This window comes from Populus alba, chromosome 1, assembly GCF_005239225.2.
Source record: "Populus alba chromosome 1, ASM523922v2, whole genome shotgun sequence".
Lineage (NCBI taxonomy): Eukaryota > Viridiplantae > Streptophyta > Magnoliopsida > Malpighiales > Salicaceae > Populus > Populus alba.
The window spans coordinates 37,740,040-37,764,327 of record NC_133284.1 but is presented as its reverse complement, the minus strand read 5'-3'; the positions used below and the strand labels follow the sequence as shown (position 1 = coordinate 37,764,327).

At 30.4% G+C, this 24,288-nt stretch overlaps 3 protein-coding genes across 4 annotated transcripts; 1 reads left to right on the top strand and 2 right to left on the bottom strand.

Moving 5' to 3' along the window:
* Positions 1 to 1,970: 1,970 nt before the first annotated feature.
* On the bottom strand, positions 1,971 to 4,567 carry LOC118058122 (F-box/FBD/LRR-repeat protein At5g22660). The gene is made up of 3 exons (XM_035070819.2): positions 3,872 to 4,567; positions 2,812 to 3,794; positions 1,971 to 2,311 (listed from the first exon to the last, which is right to left on the bottom strand). Exons 2-3 carry the CDS (start codon positions 3,697 to 3,699, stop codon positions 2,123 to 2,125), a joined length of 1,077 nt encoding a protein of 358 aa, XP_034926710.1. The 5' UTR covers positions 3,700 to 3,794; positions 3,872 to 4,567; the 3' UTR covers positions 1,971 to 2,122.
* Positions 2,925 to 23,283, top strand: LOC118058120 (cytosolic Fe-S cluster assembly factor NBP35). Of its 2 annotated transcripts, XM_073403733.1 has the most exons (4): positions 2,925 to 2,929; positions 19,477 to 19,528; positions 19,613 to 19,714; positions 22,161 to 23,283. In XM_073403733.1, exons 2-4 carry the CDS (start codon positions 19,492 to 19,494, stop codon positions 23,090 to 23,092), a joined length of 1,071 nt encoding a protein of 356 aa, XP_073259834.1. In that variant the 5' UTR covers positions 2,925 to 2,929; positions 19,477 to 19,491; the 3' UTR covers positions 23,093 to 23,283. The 2 variants fall into 2 exon arrangements, with proteins under 2 accessions (XP_073259834.1, XP_034926708.1); XM_035070817.2 differs by lacking the exon at positions 2,925 to 2,929 and having other exon boundaries at positions 19,333 to 19,528.
* On the bottom strand, positions 12,315 to 15,817 carry LOC118058121 (WAT1-related protein At3g28050). Its single transcript, XM_035070818.2, has 7 exons — positions 15,580 to 15,817; positions 15,394 to 15,459; positions 15,136 to 15,249; positions 13,608 to 13,842; positions 13,357 to 13,515; positions 13,103 to 13,254; positions 12,315 to 12,856 (listed from the first exon to the last, which is right to left on the bottom strand). Exons 1-7 carry the CDS (start codon positions 15,768 to 15,770, stop codon positions 12,685 to 12,687), a joined length of 1,089 nt encoding a protein of 362 aa, XP_034926709.1. The 5' UTR covers positions 15,771 to 15,817; the 3' UTR covers positions 12,315 to 12,684.
* Positions 23,284 to 24,288: the final 1,005 nt, after the last annotated feature.

Sequence of the window (24,288 nt, the reverse complement as noted above, 5' to 3'; positions counted from 1 at the left end):
AATTGTACTTTTTTTTTTTTTTATTAGCTTTATCCCGGTCTCATAACCTAGCTTGTATATTTGGCATGCTCTATCTCATGTCAATTTTTTTTTTCTTTTTAGTTTTTTGTTATTGGTTGAAATCTTTGCTTTGTCATTTTTTTTTATGACCTTTTTTTAACAGGTTTCCATTATTTTTTTTTTAAATTAGTCTATTAATTGTTTTTATCTTTTTTTTTATTTAATTAGATTATACTTTTTTTTTTTTAGCTGTATCCATACCTTGAATCATATATTTTTTATTTTTTTAAAACACGCTTCTCTCACCTAAATATTTTTTTTAACTGATAAAAAAAAAAAAAAATACTACAACCCGTGACATTGTGTGAACACCACAGATCTAGTGCTATCGATTGTGTGTACCTGTGTATAATTTTGCTCTTGGGTCAGACGAGAGCTCCTGGGCCTTGTGTAGGCCAACCTAAATTTTAAATTTTTTAGATTTTAGTTTTTTTTATCCTTATATATTTGTTTTAACTATTTAATTATTTGGGATACTATCTAAAATTGATTTTTACTTTTAAAATGCTTTCATGATTTTTCAGTGGTGCACATCTCATCTCAAATACGTGTTAATTATTAAAAAATTAAAATATATTGTTAAATTAGAAAAAGACCATTTGGCATATAAAGAGAAATACATAACCTTTTGCATTGGGATCAAATCCAATAAAATGAAATGTAAGAAAAAAACAAACTTCATAATTATGAATAAAATAGTCAAATGAGATTTTAAATAATCATAATAATGTTAATTAAAAATTTTACAGACCTAAGATGCATGATTCGCAAATTATTTTTTATAATAATAAAACAAATGAAACAAAACACCAAAAAAAAAAATAATTTGAAATGTTTTTTCACATGGACTTGCATTTAGGAAGGAAGCCTCAATGATTAAGAAATTTAATAGTTAATAATTTCTCACTGCAGTTTATATAATCTGGAAAAAAAATGCTATATTTATAGTGATATTTGAAGATATTTTGTGATTTAAACGAAAATATAATTGTTTTATGTGATATAAAAATACCTTAACGATAAAGAACACATCGTACTTTTTAACATAAAGGCAGAGAGGTTCAAGTAGGGAAGAGGATCAGCTAAATACTACTTGTATGTTCATTTCGTGCAATTATCACAAGGGTTTGGTCAACTCAACATAGTTATGGGGTGACCCATTAAATCATCCAGGTTTAATGGATCAATATCTAAAATGATTAAAAACAACAGACCTTAATCAAGTTGATATAACTATATTCAACGCAATTGCAGATTAATAACTTGTCCGAGATTTACTTCCTGAGACTCCAGCTTTGCATATATATAGTAGATTCTTTTTTTTTTTTTTTTTTTTGTAATTAGTCTTTTGAATGTTCAAGTAATTATTATTAACATATTTAATTATCCCATACAAATGGCATATGTACCAAAGTGAAACAAAAATAAAAAGTAGAGAAGATTTGTTTTCAGCACACAAGACGATAGACCTTTCAAATGCTCATGTGAAGCAATCCATAAATGTAAGATCACCAGTAATAGAAATGCATGCCGCGGATCAGAAGGTTCCCACAAACATAAAGAAGCAACGAACTCCTCCGTGATGGAGGTGGTACAATCATCATGCCACATTGACAAGAAACTAACTTCTTGAAAGTCATGCTATGCAGGTGAAGGCTATGTATGTTTGACATTGCCGTTTAGTTGTGTTTTTAAATATTTATGAGTTTTTTTAGCTTTAAATTAATTTGTTTTGTATTTTTGAATCGTTTTGATATGATGATACTAAAAATATTTTTTTTAAAAATATTATTTTAATACATTTCTAAGCGAAAAACAATATACTATACTCCTAATCAGACTCTAAGTATGGAAAGAATAGCCAAAGCTGGTCATATCTAATAAAAAAACAAGCACGATCAAACAACACCTCAAAAGAAATGCCCCAAGGAACCTCAAAAGTCCTTGTAAGAGCAAACTACTTTCAACTCACGAGTCATGATACATGGAATTATATTTTCCCAAAAAGTATAAAACCAAATTCTAAGGACTATAAATTCATATTTTCAACAATAGAATATAACTAAATCCCAAAAAGAAAGTACCTTTGGCTCTTGGCAAGAATAGTATCTGGAGTGGGGGAGCCATTACACAAGTACTTCGCCACTTTTACTGGTATTGGAAAGGGGCAGTCACTGGGATGTGTTAGTTTCAGAGACAATCTACTGAAAGGACTTTGTTGATGCTCTAGTCCAGGCACTCCATTTAAGGCCTAAATATATCAGACATCGAAATAAAATGTTATATGGACAAATTACCATCTCATTACACAACTACAGGGAGACATATTCAATTATAAACCATTTCCCAAAGTGGGAGAGATGCAACACCTTTTTCTACAAGTACACATGTTTGTCATTTGACATCCCATTGAAATACGGATCAATTAAGTACGTAAACAGATGGGGAGACAATAACATTGCATAGTCAAAGTAGCAAGAAAGTCTAAAAGTTTGCTCTTAGAACGTACTTTTAGCAAATTAAGAGCAAACAATTAGTGATTTTACTAGATGCTACAAAAAAATTCCACTTCACATTCCATTTAACTTCTTTGAGCATGATGCCACCGAAGCAAGAATTTCTTACATTAGTTAGAAAAAAAATAAAATTCCAGTGTGGATATATCAAATATAAAACAAGTCAAAATGAGGATTTGAAACCACAAATGAAAGAGGCGCTCACACAGCATATATGATAGTCATCCTGGCATACCTGAATAGTAGAATAAGATAGTGTGGCGGATTGCACATTATAGAGGCCTTGGAAGAATTTAAGCAAATATTGAATGTCCTCGTTTTCCTCTTCATATGAAAGGAAAACATCAACATCGGCATGTTGTAGAGAAGGGAGGTTAATTACTGAGAAATCGACCATGTGAGATTCTTTGTAGCTAAGAAATGTAAGTTTTGGCGCAGAGATTTCTACCTTACAACCCTTGGAGAGACCACCATAACAGTACCACATCGATCTTATTGTTACATTGAGCAATTGGGGTCCTGATATTTTAAGAACCTTGAATCTAGTAAAATCACAACCAAGCAGGGATAAGCTGCTCAAATTGGGAAGACAGTCTGAAAAATCAAAGCAATTGGTAACGAGAGAAAACAAACAATGTTTAAGATGCAAAGTGGTGAGTTTAGAGAAACCAAATGATGTAGTGAAAGTAGCATTCTTGAGTTTTATGGTTTTAAAGGTTTGGCAATTGAGAAGTGCTTGCGAGACAGGAGGTCGTTTGCAGCCCAAATCAAGAACAAGATGACCAACGCCATGGAAACTGGCAAAATAGATAACCCTTTCCTTGAGATAATCATCTATTCTCCCTCGGTAAGAGAAGAGAAATGTGCCAGCAGTAGTGTTATGATTGAGTTTATTCAAAACAGCAACCACAAATTTCTTAAAACTTCTCAATCTACGGAAGGAATTGCTGTTCAAGTGAAGCACATGAACACTAGTCCAAAGATTTCTCCATCCCTTAGCAAGCACAGAGGTTTGGACCGCATACTTGGCATCGAGGAAGGAGAGGATGTGGTGGATAATATGGTTCGGCAAATTACTGAGTCTATCTACGTGTTGAGAACTGCAAACTTTCGGGCTTCTCATTCTCACTTTATCAATTTAATGTGCCCTTTACCAATCATCTCTTAAGCATTTCATCGGACACCTTCACTGCAAATTCAATAACTCAAGTTGCAACCCTAGAGAAGAGTCGATGAGTTTAGTAAAGACTTCACGGAATCAAGATTGTAAGGAAATCATCTCATACCATAATTACCTTCAAGGAAGAGCTCAAAGAAACTCATCTGCACGGCATATCCTGTAAGTGGCCACGCCCAGGGACGGGAATGTTCAAACATAAATGTGGCTGCTTACAAAGAAACCACCAGGGGGAGGTAATCTTTGCGAGAGATTGTTATGGTCAGCAGTCAAGGTAAAGGACAAGAGCACTTTTCCATTTTTTCGTGGAGTATCTAAGAAAGAAAAGCTTGGTGGAGGAGAACGTGGTCCGCCAGGTCACTGGGTTTGTCTTCTTCACATTTGCTAACGTTTCTCCCTTCCACCATTTTCTTTATTTAGACTTTATCCTCTTTGCTTTCTTCACTCAACAACAAAAGGTAGACTAGGTGCAGTGAAATAAGAGATAAAAAGGCAAAAAAATGACCATAAATCACTTTCCTGGTAAAATGAATTGAGGAAGATCACTAAAGGAATTTAAAGGGAATCATGGGATTGAGTGCGATTGGAAATTGATGGGTGATTGCAAGTTGGCTGGCTATGTTTGTAAAGGATGCAGAGCTTTCGAGGGCAAAGTCGGAACAAAAAAAATATCAGACAAGAGTGACTAGTTTAGGGATTAGGCAAAAGCATAACACAGGTTGTTCTTGTTAATGCCATCGTTCTATTTTCGCCAACTGCCATACATGTCCGATGTTGGTGTTCCTTGCTTCTTCCATCTCCAAGTGTATGTGTTTGTACAGCCTGCCCATGCTGGACAGTTTGGAGTTTTTTTCAATGTAAAAAGAATATTATAAGGGGAGACAATTGTTTCTAAAAAAACAATTCAAGTTATTAACTGGATTGAATTTAATATATATATATATATATATATATATATATATAATAAATAAACTAGAAAAAATTGTCAACAAAAAAAAGATGTCTACACAACACAAGAAAAAAAATTTAAGATCTAGATTATTAACTTGTTTAGGTTAAATAAGGTTATTTAATTTAATAATATGGTAAAAAAGAAAAAGAAGCACTAATAGCAAATAAAAGAGAAAAATAATCTCAATAATTAGCTATAAAAAATATAATACTCGAGGAGAGAAAAAAAAAAGTTTGTTGGAGACTCATTATTGCTCCGTCATAAATACTAGTTGACCACCAAAAAAAACTCACCAAGACAGTTTCAATATCATTGTGAAACATACCAAAGACGACATCAAAAGATGTCACACATAGTTTAAAAAGTAACAACCTGAAAAATAAATCAAATGAAATATCATAAAGTGAGCATTTTATGCTTATATCTAATCAATTAATCTAATTTAACTCGAAAAAATAGTTTTTTTTAAAAAAATCTTAATTTAACAAAGAATAATAAATAAATAAAATCCAAGATACCAATAAAAATCCTATAAAAAGCAAGCAAACAAAAATCTTAATCTCTAATTAAATAAATGTCGCAGGATGAGTCTAAGAGAACATAAGTTTAAAAAAGAACAAAAATATAAGTAAACTCAGATAAATCTTCTAAATCTAGATATATCTTCCAAACTTGCAACTCTATAAATCCTAGATTTCGACACAATTATGAAGGTCAATTCCCAATTAATTTAATGTTGAATGATGAAATTGAAAAAAAAAAAATCAATTTAAAAAATTTTTCAAACTAAAAAAATAATAATAAAAAGAATGATGATCAAATCTGATAGGAAAAAAATTAAAGGACGATGAAATTGTAAAAAAATTGAATTTTAAAAATTATTTCAAATAAAAAATTATAATAAAAAGAACGGGACTAAATGTGATAAATAAAAAACATTAAAGGATGAAATTGAAAAAAAATCTAATTTTATAAATTATTTCAAATAAAACAATTAGTAATTAAAAAGAACATGGACCAAATCTTAAAAAAAAAAAAAAAAAAAACAAATTGAATGATTACTTCAAAAATTAAAAAGGTTAAGTATGAGAATCGAGAAAGAGAAAGAGTAAGAGAAAAAAAAATAGAGAAAAACAAAAGAGTTGTCGATGTTAAACCAGAAATTCATTGGTCACACATACTGCCTAAGAATGAAAAGGTCGTCGAGATGATTTGAACACCACCCTAAAAGCCCAAAGAGTGTGGGAACAACCTATGTATTGACAAGTGCAAAGCACGTGTCAACTATTTTTTTAATAATATTTATATTTATTAAATGAATAAATTTCTCCTAAGTCAACTAAATACATACAAATCTTTTATAATAGTTATATATTTTTTACTTTTAAGAATAATTTAGTTATTTTATTATGATGAAAAATTAAAAAGATAAAAAGAGCATATCACCCCTAGTAGCTAGTTAATTTTTTTTTTAGAAGGTAAAAATGATAATTATATTATTCCAATTTATATTGTTTTTTTCTCTTCGTGTACTAACTTTGCTAAGAGATTAGTTTTTTTTTTTTCTTTTGTAACTAGTTGGTGCATCTATATTGTGTCACGGCTAGTATTTCAAGTTAATTTCTAAAATAATAAAAAAAATCATTGCCATCATATTTGGTTTTTGTCATCATAATTGTTTTAATGAAGAAAATAAAAATGACATGTATGCTTAATTAAAATGAAATGAAAAATATATGAATTAATAAATTGAAAAAAAGAGTGGTTAATGTTAATTAAATATTAAAGCAAGAAGTTGATTTTTCTTGGAAGAAGAAAATGATAGATACATGCAAATATTATATTTTGACTATCTTTTTCATTTTATACATTTTTTTTTTATCTTAGAGATTAGTTTTGATCACTATGTAGAAATGATTTTAATTTAAAATATATGTCATACAAATACAGCTTATTTATCTAAAATTTAAGAGAAAAAAGTTTAATAATAAATTGCAATAATATATTTAAAGTATTATTAAATTATAGAAAGAATTCAAAAGATTAATGACTATTTTGAAAATAAAATAAATAATTTTTTAAAAATAAGAGAGATGATATTAATTAAAAATTAAATTTTAAAAAATAATTAATGAAATTTAATGAAAGAGGTTAGCTCGTGCCCTTGGCCAAAAATGAAAAAACTCATGTCCATGCACATAGTGTAGGTTTTTTGGTTTTTTAAGAGTGGACAATGTGTAGCTTGCTATAGTTATTTTATATTATTTAATAGATGACATAGCATTTACTTAAGAATATTTTTTTTATCACCTCTAGTGATTGAAAGTTTCCAAGTTTTTAGACACAAAAAAACAAAATTTTAATTTATTTTCACATTAAAATACATAAAAAAAATAGTCTAAAAATCTCAATAAATACATTTTAAATCTTTAAAAATTCTTTAATCAACTCAAAAATTAAAAATTAAAATGAACTCGTTTCAATTTTTTGGCTTGTTTCTTCATTGGACTTTTCTTTTTTTTTAAAAAAACTCATTGATACCAAGTTTGGTTTTTTTATGGTCAAAATATGATAGGTAAAATACTTTATTTCTCCACTCATTTTTTAAATGATTCTCTTTTTTCTTGACATTCAAATTTTCAGACCAAGATGTAAAAACCAGAAATAACAAGGCCAAATATATATATTTTAAAACTTGCAGGATGAAATTGAAGTTTTCTATCCCTTTTGAAATATAAATATGTTTTTGTTGTTGTTGTTGTTTTTATTAATTTTGATCCTTTTTTATTTTTTATTTAACAATAACTTAAAATCCTATTTCATAAAATCAAACTTTAATTTAACATTTGAATATTTTATGACACAATAATTATGCAAGAAAATGCAAAAAGAAACAAATTTTAACACATAAAACCATTTAAAATAACTTTCAAGGATGAAATTGAAAATAAATAAAGTTCAATGATCGAAATACAAAAAGAAAAAAAATCAAGGACTTAGAAGGAAATAAATGGCAATGAATAATGATGGAAGGTATTACACGTGTGTTGTGTCACAACGATCATTCTCTCGGACAAGGATCTTTGAGATGCGTTAAAAGAATAAAAAATTCTTATTTCTTATCAGTAAAGAAAAGAATGTAATCATCACCAAATATTTTGCTCATTAGAAACCTTAATTAGTCTTAGAGTCTGGATAAGAGGACTGATTATATATTTGTTATTAAAAAAATTAATTTTTTAAATATAAATTTATCATGATAAGAAAAAAAAAAGTTTCAATCCAAGAACAAGAAAAATCATGTCTCAATAGTATTCACATGTTTGAATAAAATAGATCAACTTATATCATGAGCTATTTTTGTAAAAAAAAAACTTTCATATATTAGATTCATATATTTATATTCATAAAGTAATAATATTAATATTACCATAAAACTCTAATTTTATTTGAGAATTATGAAATAATTCATTATTTTTTAAAACATCATTGAAATAATTTATTATAAAATATAAAATATAAAATAATAAATTTGAAAAAGATAAAAGACCATGCGCATCAAGATTTGGGTACACCTAGGCTTGTAAGCCAGGGTCTCATGCCTGGCTTTTGAAAAGATATAAGGTGCTCCTGACCTATAATATAAAAGCCAAGTGTTTTTTGTTTATATATATATATATATATATATATATATATATATATATATATATATAAACAAAAAACACTTGGCTTTTATAAACAAAATACACTTGGCTTTTATATAAAACATACAACATATCGTCAACTTGAAAAAATAACAAGTCATCCACTATACCGAATTCTTGTCACTAAAAATTAGGGTTTGGATTTTATAATTATCAAAACTCAAATTTCAATATATTTTTACTTATAAACACTTAAACAATATCATATAAACCTAAATAATCCCATTTCAACCCCATAACATGTTTTAATTAGTGTAAAAACTCAGAATCACATAAGAAAAATCTTTTAGATTTTGATATACTTATTTTGGCATGAAGAAATACACAAACTATCTTTATTGTACTTTTTTTTTCAAGACAAACCTACTGATATCAAGGTCGACTTTTATTATGGCCGATTGTAAGTCTTTTCAACAACTTTCTCACTTATTTCTCAACTTTTAGAGACTTAAACATGAGAAAATTAAAGTCTTAGGATCAAAATATAATCATAAAAAACAAAATGGATCAAATATATAAAAACCTGAACTTTAAAGACCAAAGTATACATTGATATCAATAGTGCCTTTTCTCTCTAGATGAACAAAGGTTTATGAAAAAAAACACCATTTTCAATGATTAAAAAGAATTAAAAATAATTTTTTAAGAGAACTCAACCTTAAAAGATTTTTGAAAAGATGAAGGGATTGAATTAAAAAAATTAAAAATAATAATAATAAAAAGAATAAGGACCAAACTTGATATAAATATCAAATAGGATGAAGTGCCAATGGATGAAATTAAAAAAATTAATAAAAAAGTAAAATTTAAAATAAATAAAGAGCAATTCAAAGAATGAAGGCCACAATTGAATTAAGAAGAAAATAGAGGACCACTCTTATTTTTGGTTAGGATTGCACATTTTTCGAGAGGAAGAGGGAAAAAAGGATGGGGGGGGGATTCAACTGCTGCTTAACCATTATGAGAAGCTTTACATGTGTTGTCCTTATTGACTCGCCTCCATGTGTACTGTTAGCTAAGATAACAATTACCAGCTTTTGGCCTCTAGAAAGCATAACCTCGTTACCTAAAGGGCATGGACGCCTCCCACACGTGCCAATAACTTTTCTCTTTCCTTTCCTTTTAATTTAATTTATTAAAAGACCCAAGTGTCATTAACCTTATATGATATTAACGAAAAAAATCATAACAAAAAGAAAAAAAAAACACCTTAACCAAAGCTATATATATCTTTTTACTTCTAAGGGACCTTAGTATTACACCGTGCTAAGAAAGATAAAAGGCTAAAAATGCTCTTGCTCAAACAGTTAAAGAAATTAAACTTTTAATGATGCTTTAGACATTATAATATGCAAATAAAATGTCAAAATATCGTTATATGCCCATTAAATCTTGTAATAGCAAATGGATCTCATGGAAAGGACAATTTTTCCCTTGAAAACAAGTTATATGGTTTCAATCATGGAGGATAAAAGGGTGATTTTACTAGGCAAATCCATAGTAAACTGCGAGTGCATGCATAATGAATTCATGATCTCTTTTAACTTTTGTTTTAATGAGTTAATATCATTTTCTTTTTAATGTTCATTTAAAATTTCATAGTACTAAACTGTAAGACAACATTTGGTTACTATCTTAGAATAGAAAAGACAAAGATAATGAAGATGGAGATGGAGGAGACAAGACAAAAAAAGAATACAAAGACAAAATTGTATGGTAATGATATATAAGATAAAATAAATGTATATAACATCCTCAATTTTTTATTTTTGAAATTCAACATGCACTTAAATAATAACGTTGCCATAAATTTTATTTTAAAATTTTTTTGGCAGCATTTCTCTTATTCAATAACACTATCAAGTTATTGACTTCATCAATATCTACATCAAATATCCTTTTATCACACAGTCCAATCATTATAGATATTTTTTCACTGATCATCAGAATCTCATTTAAACTATTTTGATTTGCGTATACTCTTTATACTTATTATATAGCACACAAATATTTACAGTGTATTTTTAATTATCTTATGAAATTAAAGAAATTATAACTATATAATTAAAGGAAATATAAAAACATCACATTCCAACTAATTAAAAAGTGTTAATTAATAAAATTACATTTCATCACACATAAACTAGAAAGTTATTTATAAGTTCAACATTCAACATCATCATTAAGTTACTAAGTTTTAAATCCTAATACATTAATTCAAAATGGAGTTATATTATTTCCTAAACTATAGAAAAAGTGAATTACAAGCACAATCTACTCTATTCTGGACGAGTTTGGAAAAAAAACAATAACACAAAACATATATAAGTAATAAGATACAATATATGCATTAGAAAATATTTACTATCATGATTGTATTTCCTTTTAATTTTCAGTCTTAGAATCTATTAATATCTCCTTTATCATTGCAACACAACAACAAAAAACCCATTTTTTTTTTTATTATCCTTTGATTATCAATACCAAATATTCATAATAATATTAATAATTCGAATTAGTGATTTACCCATACCAACATGTATATTTATCATTATCAACTTCTCCATCCCTCAAATAATTACTCAATTTAATCCAATATCAATAGTTTTGATATTATTAATTACCCTACTTGGTAATTAATTTATGTCGATAACGATATTCATCATTATCATTAGTTACTTTCTTTCTCAAGTAACTAATCAATTTATACCAATATCAATACATTTGATATCATTAATTACCTATGCTTGATAATTAATCCATGCCAACAATGATATTCATTATTGTCATTAATCATTTTTTTTTCAAGTGATGTATCAATTTATTTCGATATCAATCTCTTTAAATATCATTAATTACCTTTGCTTGATAATTAATACATGCCAACAATGAAATTCATCGTTATCATTAATCACTTTCTTTCTTAAGTGACTAATCAATTTTTTCCACTTTTCATAATACTACTATAATTTATCATTCTTACTTTAAATGACCAATTTATTCTCCACTTTCCTTCATATAAATCATTTTCTTTTATCATGATGAATCCATTATGACTGATATTAATTTCTCTACTATCATTAGTCTCCAAGTTCCTTGGATGACTAATCCAATTTCCTTCTTCTACAATCTTTTCTTTTGCTAAATTATTATAATTTAATCCATTGACATTAATATAAAAATAAAACAGTAAATAATCAAAAGATAAAACACACTTTGCTAAATTATTGATTTTAGGCACCATTGTACTTACTTTCTGTACACAAAGGTCATACACCTCTTGTTTATGGCCTTCTTGCAATCACCCCCCCAATGTACCATAACCAACGTTATCAACATAAATACAATTAGGGACCTTGTTTGGCTCCTTTTTTTTTATCTCATAAATATTCAATAATTTTCAATGGATAATTTCATTCTTACACGCATTTTTTATTATAAATTTGATTATTCTTTTTCCAACAATTATCACTTATAATGCTACAAAATAATTAACCCTTTTTAATAGAGTTCATTACAAATTTTTCAATTCTTTTTTCTCAATTCTTCACTTGGCTGGCCTTAAAGACCCCCTCTCCCTCCCTTAGGCATTTATATTTCAACATAATTTAATCATAATTAGTTCAATTAAAATTTTTTTACAAGAAATTATAAGTTTTTACAAGAAAATTTTAGAAATAAAAAATAATTAATATTATTTCTAGAGATATATCTCTATGTCTCATATTTTGAAAATATAAAAATTCACTATAAAATTGTGTGAGAAATAACAAAAAAAAAATTTTATGCTTTCCAAATATATTTTTTTATCTTCATTGTCTCCTTTTCGTCTATCCAAAAACAGTAATCAAATACAACATAGCTATATACTTACATTAATGTTGCAGAGATATAGCCACAGAAAAGAAAGAAAATCGTATTTTATTCCACAAAAATAATAAAAATTCTCTTTTCCGTTAAAAATTGTTTTTAATTGTTTTGGTTCGTGCTTCTCTCCTCTTTATGTTGTATCCAAGTATCATAGAAATTATCCTTTAAAACCTAGGGTTCCGCATCTATGAGTAGCCTTCAAAGAAAGGTTTTCTTGACAAAACTGCAAGACGAACTTGTGCAAGTGCCTGACTATAGCTGGGAGAGTTTTAGGATCTCAATTCTCAATATACAAACCAAGGCCTGACCATGGATGCCATTTTCTTTTCCAAGAACTGGATGGTTGTTGAACTATTTGGCTTTTGCCGTTAATTTTATGTACATATAAAGTCTGTCTGCTCCTACCTACACTTGTTCATCTGGTAGCTTCGTAGCATTGTAGCCTTGTAATAGAGGGACCTTCTGGGCACACGAGGATTCCGGCTTAGCAGCATTGCAATCATCACCCAGCTCTTCTTTGGCTTTCCCCCACATTACGGTGTAAAATCCAATAGATATAATTGTTGCTCCGATCACACTGCAAAATACAGGACAGAGTTTGCAAAAATTCACACGAAATAAAGAAGCTTTGTGTGTTTCTTGCATATATCTCAAAGTTGATGGAGATTATGGAGTTAATTATAATTTAGTTTGTAGCTTAACAAAACCAATCAAAAATCAATTTTCTTTTATGTATTTTCACGCATCTCGATCACGAAGCTTAGAGTGGAGCAAGCTATAGCTGTGGTACTGTGTATAAATCAGGTCGAGAGATTTGGCAAACCTTCCGAGATAAAGAGTATCACCAAGGAACATGACGCCCATCGCAACAGCAATGGCAATCGACAGTGGCTTGAACATTGCTACAAAGACAGGTCCCTTCAAGTGCAGAGCCCATGTGTGAACAGTATTGTTCAGGCATGACCCCAAGAGCCCCTGCACAGCAAACACACACACAAAAGACCGATTAGGGATTAGAAACTATATATATACTGCGGCAAATAAAAGCAAATTGTCTGTTTCTCAATGGTCTCTCACCGAGCAAAGAATGGAAGCTAGTGCTACATTTGGCCGCACTAACCAAGCACTCGAAGTTCCTTCTGTAATTAGTGCTACAATTGCCGCTATGATGCTAACAGTTAGATTGTAAAAGAAGACCACCGTCAACTCTGCCGGGTACTCCTTCATTATCTGTGTCTGTAAATCAAGAAACATTATTCCAGATTCTTAACGCAATTACAGAAGCAAGCGAGAGAAATCAAGGAATGATGTGATACTGTATAGTGTACCTGGAGAATGTACCATAGCGGAACTAGAACATACTCGCCAGTGAGAAGCATGCCACCAACTATCCAATTGCTGTTTGTCGAGTGAAGATGTTGACTGAGCGGAACGGAGGAGGTCGGCGATATAATTATTGGCGGGCCCTTGTAGAGGGTCACTACAAAAGCACCTGCTATTGACAAGATGGTGCCCAGGAGTTTGGCCTGGCTGCTTGTTCTTTGTAACGCAACCCTTTCCATTCTTTGATAGCAATTTGATAAAGAGAGAAGATAATTGTGAATATATAAAAGAAGAACAACTAGCTGTGTTGTGTTGAGTGGTCCTTGAAAGGATACGACTTGGTAAGAGAATCAGAACTTTATTGTTTTTTCAAGTCTACATCCTTAATTCTGGTTCCAACTTGAACGACTCTCATCTCTCAACTTTCGAAAATAATTGAAACCATCCAGCAATTATTATATAGTTTATAGCTTCCTTAATTTATTATATACTTGATAGCTTCCTTAATATATATAATCCAAAACCCAGCAAACATCTTGTCGGGAAAAAAAAAAAACTAGCGGCCCGACATGTTTATAGTTCATCTGTGTGCTCCTAGTTTTTTTAAATAGAAGTTGGGTAAATTTTGATTTTTTAATTTAAAATTATTTTTTTATTTTTAAATTGTTTTAACATATTAATATTAAAAATTATTATTTTAAAATAAAAATACTTTAAAAAATAACCATCATAATTTTTCAAAATAGTAAGATGAATCAATAGTTTACTCTAATTCTAGGTGCTAATACACTGAGAAAAGCACAATTAAGCTCACTTCTTCGATTTACATGACCAGGTGAATTCTTCCATGTATTATATCTCGCTATTTCCCATTTTCTATAGGAAGAACTTTATAATATAATAAGATCTATTTTTAAAAAAAAATATAATCATAGTTTCGCTTGATTTTATATTAGAATCATGAACTAATTATATAAGTGAGAAAAAATAACCTCTCGACAGAAAATTTTTTAACATAAATGAAAAGGGTAGTGTAAAAAGCATAATAAAATCTGATTTTCTTGAAATGAAATTATTAAAGTAAACTTATCGGTCCTTGAAAAGGAGAATCACTTCAATGAAATGGAAAATAATGACAAGAGAGAAAAAAAAAATGATTGCTTTTCGTGCGCGCGCGCGTAGCGTGTCTATTTGGCAAGACTTTTTAATGAATTGTTCAGAATTTTATTTAATCATTTTGACAATAAAAATATTTTCAAATCAAGTTGTTCATATTATCAAGCATCGATGGTCCTCTATTTATTTACTTATTTTCACCCTACGACCCATCCCAAGAGCATCAGACAAAAATAAAGGAAAAGTTAAGAGAGCTAGGTCAAGGAGGGACCGAGGGATCTAACCAATCAAAGAAAAGCAAGAATCTAACAAATAAAAACTAAATCCTTGTAATAAACGAACACTTGCTTGAGAACTGGCTCGGAAGATTAAGCTCCACAAAAAAGAAAACCAGAGCTTAAAAGAAGAGGAAAGTACCTGAAGATGATGGCAAAGATGAAAGTAAAAGCTGGCGTGAGGTTGCTGATGGCTGAAGCAAGAGCTGGTGAGCTATAATTGATACCTGTGTAGCCCATGATCTGAGACGAGCTCCTACTCCATCATCAACCCAACAAATCATCATTATATAAGAAACAGAGAAAACTACTCGCTTGATTCTCACCAAAAGTAAAGAATTCAAGGCTAGACATGAACTTCAATTCCAGTTGGTAGATATTGTGTCAAGAACATGCATACCCTATAAGCCCGAGAAGAGCAATTTTACAGAGTATAGAGAAGCTCAGAGGAGGAAGCACTCTTGATCTGCATAAAAATCAAAGCAACATGACACAGATAATTAATCGATGCATTTTCTGTCAGAAACCAACTATATATATAGCAATTACTGTATTTTAGTAGGTAATTAAGAGGGAATTAATCAACCTGTGGGAAACGAAAGGAGCAGGAAGGAGAACAAGAGCAGCTACTGCATAAGCATAGGGAACGAAAACATGGTAGCTCATCCCTGCCAAAGTAGCTTCTTTGAAAAGTGTGTTTAAGCCAACGTTGACACACTCCATGGTCACCATGGCTGCGAACGGCAACGCCTCCCTGTAGCAGTACATTTCTGCCATCTCTCTCTCTCTCTTTCTCTCTCTTAACTTTTTATCAGGTTATTTTCTGTGTTCCCTATAAAAAAAACCCCGGCGCTATCGTTGGTGAGGGGTGACTTGGCACAATAAAATATTTGGGTCCTACTCCTACAAAGTGCAAGAGGCACGCAACCAAATAAATAAAGAAGAAAAGTGACGCAGAAGAAACAATCCAAAAAAGACAATAATACACCGAATTTCGCTGATTAACATCATGATATAAACTTCTAACTTGAAATCCTATTGTCATGTACTTTTTTTAGGTATTTTTTGGAAATATAAACTAAATAATTTTATTTATACTAATTCTAATTCTAATTCTAAATTGAAAAAAATCATAAACTGAATAAAAAAATAAATAGCGAAAATAAAAAAAAATAAAAACATCATAAAAAATATTTTTCTAAGTTAAATAAAAAATAAACTTCCCTTAAAAATCCTCCTACATTAAAAAGACATGCACGTAGCCAAAGTAAATAAAATAAAATACAAGCAAAAGTACTTCATCAACGCCCATCTAATAGATTTGTTTTAGGTTTATTTTATTTTTAATTTTTAAAAATTTAAAATTAAATTAATATTAACAAGAACTTATTAGTTTTTTTTAAAATAAGTGAAGTTATTATGAGAGTAAAATATGTTTTTAATAGTAATAATATTCATGGTGCCAAAATCATTTGATGCAACTAAAGTTATGTTTGTTTATGTAGTGCAACCATGATGTTTTTAAAAATAAAATTTATTTGAAATTTGAAAATTTTCTTTTTTAGTATTTTTTATCATTTAATATAAAAAATTATTATTTTAATATATTTATAAATAAAAAAAATATTTTATAAAATAATCATGATTACAATTTCAAACACGAAATAAAAATTTGACCTCCCAAATTATCATTGCGCTGCACTTGCTTATAACTACAATTAGCCAAATCTTCTCTACCCATGTCTACTTCTTAGTTCTTACAACGTATACTAAAAAGGCTATGCTAATTTTCAGTAATTAACATTAAGAGGAAATAAATGTTTTCAAATTTAATTTTTAAACTTTTTTTTTTCAATTGTAGTCTTTTACATCCAAATTAATAATCAATTTTTAAAAAAAATGCTAAGAAAATAAAATTCCAAAAATTAGAATCAAAGTGTAAAATAAAGAGATAACTATGTCCAAACTTAAATTGGCGTTAAAAAAAATTCATGTTGGTCTATCTATTTTCCTTTTTCTTCCTTTTCATTTCTTATAGTTTTTTGTCCAAAAGTTATTTTTATTTATTTTCTACCCCTAGATATGAGAGAGAAGAAACGAATTAAGTCATCGTTACAAATAAAAAAAATAAAATTCAGTTGACATTATTTTAATAATAAAAATTATTGATTTGGTGTCATTAGATTCCACTTGATGAGATAAGTTTTATTGGGGTGTTTTTAAACCTTCATCTTACCTAAAAAAATAGATCTAGGTCGAGAGAGCAAATTTTTTTACCAGTTTGATTTTTTATTTTAGGACTAGTTTTTAGAATTTTCCGGTTCAAAATTTGATTAATTTTTTTATATTTTAAGAATGTTTATTTGGTTTTTTTAAGTTAAAATTAGTTGAAAATAATTTTTTAGATAAAAAAAAATAGTTTTATTGACCTTCCAACCACTATAGTACTAACCAGATTCTAAGCTGATAGACAATTCATCATTTGTATCTTTTTTAAAAAAAAAAAAAAAAAAAACAAAGGGCAAACAACAGGCACGAGGGATAGGGTTGATAGGTTGCCTAGCTTTTAAAAAGAAAAAAAAAATACAAGGCTTAGGCGTGTGAGCCTAGGCTTGTAGAACCATGAGTTTATGCTTTGTTATAAAGGCCTGGGTGCGCTAGGCCACCGAGACCTAAACTCTTGAAATTTTAAAACCTTTATAAAACATTTTATGCCTTTTTAGTTCCTTTATTTTTATTTTCAAATTAATCATTTGAAATTTAGTTATTAAACCTTGAGCTTTATTATTTGTTCTATTTTTTTGTGTTAGGTTATCATAATCTCATGTCTTAGATAATATATTAGTGGACTTAACTTAGATTGACTCATGTCTTTTTCCTTGAATTTTTTTTAATGAAATTGATTTATTTTTTGGTGCGCTAGGCTACTTAGACCTAAACTCTTGGAATTTTAGAACCTTCGTCAAACATTTGATGCCTTTTTAGTTCCTTTACTTTTATTTTCAAATTAATTATTTGAAATTTAGTTATTAGACCTTGAGCTTTAGTATTTGTTCCACTTTTCTTTTTGTTAGATTATCCTAATCTTATGTCTTAGATAATGAGTTATTAGTCGATTTAATTAACTTAGATTGACTTATGTGTTTTTTCTTGATTTTTTTAATGAAATTGATTTTTTTTAAGAATTTTATCCCTTAACATTAAATTATTAGCCCTTGAACTTTGTGATTTTTTTTGTGGAGTTATTCTGAATGCAAGTTAGTCTTTTTTTCCATATTTGTTTTTGAAAGACTAACCATATCTTTTTTCTAGCTCATGTTTTTTTTTTTTTTTTTTTTTTAACTTTAGTCTTTTTCTAAGTCTTTTGTTTTAGGTCTAATTTTTATTTTTATTTTTATCATGGTCTCATATTACAAGTGGCGGGTTAACTTGAGTTTGTTTTTTGATTTTTTTATGAAATTGTTTTTTTTTTTCAACTTTATATTTAATATTAGATTATTAGCTCTTGAGCTTTGTCATTTCCCTCCTCTTTTTTTTTTTTTTCGTGAGATTATCCCGAGTGTGGATTAGTCCAATTAACCCAGGTTAGCTCAAGTTTTTTTTTATTTAGTTTTGATTTTTTGTTAGGTTCTTCTTTTGAAAATTCAATCTTTTTATCCCGATTTTATATCGCATATAGTGAGTTAGTTGAGTTAACCTGAGTTGAATTAAGTTTTTTTCTTCAATGTTATTTTTATATATATTTTTTGTTTTATCATTTGATATTAGGTTATTCAACCTTGAATTTTGTAATTTTTTTATTTTGAAAAGTTATCTCGATTTAATATCCTGAGATATATGTTAATAAAATTAACTCGAGTTAAATTTGATTATTATCATCTTAATATTATTTTTTTATGCTAGGAAGAATTTAACTCAACTCACAGCATAATGCAAACCACCTAACTAGTGATAATTAAAAGAAAATCATAACCCATCCAAAGCTTAAGATGTATATCTGTATACACTTTATATTTTAGAATTCAAACTTCGAAGCTTGAGATATTATTATGGCTCATTAATAATAATAATAATAATAATAATAAAAGAAATAGTTCATCAATGATCAAACCACTAACCCTAGACACCATTGTTTCCATTCAAGCGGCGGTCAAATATCTCCACAACTTTCCCCGGTTTACATATACGAGGCTGGGCTTTTCGGCCCTTTTATGGAGCTGGTTAGAGATCTTAATGGACCTTTGTGCTTGGGCTTAGTCCCTTCCTTTTCTTTTTAAATATGCATGCAGTGAAATTAAATACTTGTAAATTAGCCGACTCGATTTTTAGTCAATGGATCAAAATCAAAATTGAATTTGTTTTTTAATCTTTTAAAAAATATCTTGAAATCGAGTGCAACCAACACACGGTCGAATCTTGGGCCGTGTTATATAACCTTGCTTTTATGGTATAACAAGCCGACAACAGTACGCGCACCACATCAAAGCCAACAACAACAATGGAGAACGATGAAATCCCAGAAAACGCCAATGAACGTAGGTGTTTTTTCTCGTCTTTAATTATTTGTGTTTAGGTTTTTAATGATTTAACAGAAAAAAAATGGTGTTGGTTTTGTTTAGATTGCCCAGGTCCTCAATCTGATTTAGCTGGGAAATCGGATTCTTGTCAAGGATGTCCTAATCAACAAGATTGTGCTACTGCCCCTAAAGGCCCTGACCCTGGTCTCTCTCCTTTCTCTCCCTTTTCCAGCTAAAAATTGAAGATTGGTGCATGTGATATTGCTTGCTACACTTATTGCTTTGAATTACTTGCAGTAACAACTTCTTGAAATTGCCTAGCATAGGAAATTGACGCACTCCTTTGGTTCAAATTGGCCCATCTTAATTTCGAGTTCTACTTTCTTGAATAACCTTTGCTTTTACTGTATGAATGGAATTAGCACTTGAATTTCGTAGTTTCCATCTTTGACATACATGTACATATGTTGGTTGTCGTCCAGCATAGGTGACATCGATATAGTTGGTTTCTTAGGTGGTGGAACCTCAGTCTTACAGCTGTTATTGGGCTTCTGATGTACTTTTGGCGATAGGTTCGATGTCAACAGACATGTTGGTGCCTCTATAGTGAATTAAAATCTTAATTACTGCTTGGATGGTGTCTTGTTAGATCCTAAAAATTGAAATCTTAAACAATGAAAAGTTGTTTTGTAACTGAACATTAAGTTGGTAGTGGTTCTTGAATTCTTTTATTGAAGGACTTGGAGGTGTGTGAGTTCCATTTGTTGACTGTTTCCTGTTTTTATTGTTTCTCTGGTATAGATAATGAAATAATTTGTAGTTTTTACTATGCGGAGGAGGGATAAAGTTTCTTGAAGTTTTGATTATTTTAGAAATCTAAATGATAGGCCCAGGATCTTCTTTCATAGCTTTGGATTCTTCATTCTTTTCATTTCACTTCAATGACAAATTATAGGGTGTAAGAGGGGCTCGGTATTTTTTCTTTTAATTTGTTTTCTTTTTAACTTTCTATAGTTCTTTCTTAACAACTGTATTTGGAAAACCAGCGTATCATCCTGGGTTTGAGTTTCTATCTGGATGGCTTTACTTATATTTGTTGCTAGTAAGGAAGCATTGTAGGTCCCTCTGTCCAGATGTTCATTTAATATGATAAGCACGAGTACTAGCTTAGGATCCAAGGAATAGATTCCTTGGTGAAGAAGCGTGATTGGTCCTAATTATAATGGAGTTTATCGAGGTATTTGAGAGAATTTGAGGAAGATAGATTGCAAGGCTCTATGGAGATGTGTTGCTTGGGATATTTAGACAAAATAAGTCTTTTAGCGATCATTCTCTCTCGAGGCAATTAGGATTTGATGGGATAGTTTTCTTTTGGCATCAGCATGAACTTCAGCTGCTGGAATCTTTAGAAGTGTCTTGTTAGTTGATATTCAGTGACATTGGCAGGCTATTGTGCTTTTCTTTTGATTCTTTTTAGTTCTGGAGGGTGCCTTATATCCTCTTTGAATATGTTGATTGTCTCTTTTCCAGTATAATTTTTTTTCTTTAATCAGAAAAAAAAAAATCAACATTATTGGTCTCTTGATGTAAAACGATGAAAACAAGAATGATATTGTAGCTTCATTAAATAGCATACATCACCTGGTTTAAAGTTTTACCCCAATTGAATGAGAGATACAAAGAAAAAGTTGGTTGCTAGGTATATTGCATATTCTAAAACCAGTTGTTTTTGCTCTATGATGGAGGACAGCAATGCCAATTTCAGAGATGTTCAACTGTCTTTCCAGAAAGTTTTAATGGGAGAACAGTTAGGATTTTGTGAAACTGGCTTTTTTCGAAGGGGAATTAGGACTGAGAATTTGCTAAGAGATTTGTTAGGAGAATGGTGAGCGCAAAGAAAGAAAGAGAAGATCAAGTATAGAAAAAGTAGAATAAAAATTAGCAAAAGAAACATAGGCAAAGACAGATGGAAGATCTAGCCATTATGGCCCCTAAACAAACTATCAAACTGTGATTTTATTCCATTAGCTCTGAGGCATTCCTCTTAATAGTCTCGTAATCTTGACTGATGCCTGTTGAGATTTGAGAAAGCTTGAGACCTCAAACTCAACTTAGTGTTTGTCGCTTTTGCAATTGAAATTTAGTTTCAGTGAACTTTTGTAGGCAAAAAGAAATTGAAGAAAGCCTTTTTTAATGGGCTTGATTCAGCGAGTTTTTCCAGCTCAAATTTAGGCTTTTGGTTGAGATATTCTGAATCTTCACTTTTGGTTGACAACTCGTATAAAATATTTGCACTGGATGAAAGAAATCACATGAAACTTAAAAGATGATGTTGAAGTTTTTCTTTTCGATCTGTAAAAAGCCAAAGTCCATGAACTGCCTTGATGAGGATGTATTAGTCTAATGGTTTCAATAGACCACACAAACAGTGCAATCCCTTTCTTCTAGAATCCCATTGGTTATCCTGTCCCATTAAATTGAAGACTTGATTGTATTTCCTATCTCTAACCTAGTCAGTGAAGGAGTGAATTTGTCTGAAAGTGGAAATTGTAGGACAGAGCTGTTCTGATAGTTCTGCTTTGATTTAAATATTTTGTCTCAACTGAAAATTAGGCCCTTTACTTAATATTTGATATATTGGTTTCTGCAGACTTGGTTGCAATTGCTGAACGTATGGCTACTGTGAAGCACAAGATATTGGTTTTATCAGGCAAGGGTGGAGTCGGGAAGAGCACGTTCTCTGCTCAACTGTCATACGCACTAGCAGCAATGGACTTCCAGGTTGGGCTCATGGACATTGACATCTGTGGCCCAAGTATCCCCAAGATGCTTGGCCTAGAAGGTCAAGAAATTCATCAAAGCAACCTTGGCTGGTCTCCCGTCTATGTTGAATCAAACCTTGGGGTCATGTCCATTGGATTCATGCTTCCGAACCCAGATGAAGCTGTCATATGGAGGGGGCCCCGCAAAAATGGGCTTATCAAGCAATTTCTGAAGGATGTTTATTGGGGGGAGCTTGATTTTCTTGTGGTTGATGCCCCGCCTGGGACTTCTGATGAGCACATTTCAATTGTCCAATACCTTCAAGCTACCGGAATAGATGGTGCAATTATTGTCACGACTCCACAACAAGTCTCTTTAATTGATGTGCGAAAAGAAGTGAGTTTCTGCAAGAAAGTTGGAGTCGAGGTTCTTGGGGTTGTTGAGAACATGAGTGGCTTGTGCCAGCGATTGACAGATTTTAGGTTTGCAAAGTTGACGGAGAATGGTGAACAAAATGATATTACAGAAAGAGTTTTAGGGTACATGAGAGAGAAAGCTCCAGAAATGCTAGACTTGATTGCCTGCAGTGAAGTATTTGATAGCAGCGGTGGTGGAGCAACGCAAATGTGCCAGGAGATGGGAGTACCTTTTCTTGGGAAGGTACCATTGGATCCACAGCTTTGCAAGGCTGCTGAGGAGGGTAGATCCTGCTTTGCAGATCAGAAGTGTGGGGTAAGTGCGCCTGTATTAAAGAGTATAATAGAGAAACTACTGGTGATGAATCAGTGGCGTGAAGAACTGCAGCAGATTGGAGAATAGAGGCTCATTAAGTTAGATACTGTAATGATGCGTGCGAGACAGTTTTTCTTTTCTTTCACTTGATTTTTATCAGTGCATTTTGTTTTTCTGAATTTATCTGTTTTGCGAGTTCCTTTATATTTATCTCTGATATACTGACCAATTGAGTTATATAAATTAACATCAATGGCTATAACATCAGTTTAGCAACACTCTCCTTCACTCTCCTTTTGTAGTGTCTTGGCAAATGATCTTTTTCGTTCCAGGCATGAGCCTCGAACAAAGAGGCCAGGTGCAAGAAATTGCACCCAACAGCTCCATCTCCTTCTTGTCTGTTAAATTAAATGCAACTATATATCGTGATATTTATCAAACCCGATGACTCTCGTGCTTTCATTTTCAATCATAATAAAATCTTATATTCTCTTATAAAATCTTATAAGAGAATCACTGGTTAAGGGGTTACTAGTTTGAGGAGAGGCCGATCCTTGCAAATACAAGTCATTCAGATGGACTCTGTGTGGGGTTCGCCTTCACTGAACTTGTAATTCATCTTTAGGATTCTTGTAAAAAGAGTAAAGCAGAAAATGGCACAGAGGAGTTTTTTTTTTTTTTTTAAAAAAAAGGTGAACAATTTCTTAAAAGTGGACAGAATAAATAGGAGAGCTGGGGGGAACCCAACTTCTCAAATGTTTTTAATTAGACCTTCCAAATTAAGGATTATTTAATAGAAAATGAATATTTTTCACCCTAAAAATTATGTATTAATTATTTTCTGGTATATTGCCTTAAAACATTAGCCCCTCGGGAAAAAAAAAAACGATACAAAAAAAAAAAAAGACGTCCATGTTTCAAAATTTTATTATTCATTGAGGGTGCCACCACCTTCATTTGCCAACAAAGGAAACCCTTATATTGACGTGTGACAGTATTTTTAACTTAATATTTTTATGTTTTATAAAGTCCAAAGTAATTGATAACTCAATTAAATATGGGTTTAGTAAAATACCAAACTCAATGTATTTGAGTTCAGCCATTCTAAGAAATTATAGGCGTGGCAAAATGCCAGACATAATATATTTAAGTTTAACAGTGAGCCAATCCCAAAGAACTGTGTGTTTGATAAAATACCAGATCAATACATTTGAGTTCAAGCTGTGAACTGAGCTAAAAGAACCGTGATTTGGTAAAATATCAAACCCAATACACTTAGATTT

Excerpts from the sequence above, each read along its gene's own strand:
- LOC118058121 (XM_035070818.2), bottom strand. The coding sequence starts at position 15,770 with ATGGCAGAAATGTACTGCTACAGGGAGGCGTTGCCGTTCGCAGCCATG. Across the intron at positions 13,516-13,607 it reads CGCTATGGTACATTCTCCAG|ACACAGATAATGAAGGAGTA; the intron begins GTACACTATACA and ends CTTGATTTACAG. Across the intron at positions 12,857-13,102 it reads GATACTCTTTATCTCGGAAG|TGTGATCGGAGCAACAATTA; the intron begins GTTTGCCAAATC and ends TGTATTTTGCAG.
- LOC118058120 (XM_073403733.1), top strand. The coding sequence starts at position 19,492 with ATGGAGAACGATGAAATCCCAGAAAACGCCAATGAAC. Across the intron at positions 19,529-19,612 it reads CCCAGAAAACGCCAATGAAC|ATTGCCCAGGTCCTCAATCT; the intron begins GTAGGTGTTTTT and ends GGTTTTGTTTAG. Across the intron at positions 19,715-22,160 it reads CCCTAAAGGCCCTGACCCTG|ACTTGGTTGCAATTGCTGAA; the intron begins GTCTCTCTCCTT and ends TGGTTTCTGCAG.
- LOC118058122 (XM_035070819.2), bottom strand. The coding sequence starts at position 3,699 with ATGAGAAGCCCGAAAGTTTGCAGTTCTCAACACGTAGATAGACTCAGT. Across the intron at positions 2,312-2,811 it reads TATCTTATTCTACTATTCAG|GCCTTAAATGGAGTGCCTGG; the intron begins GTATGCCAGGAT and ends TGATATATTTAG.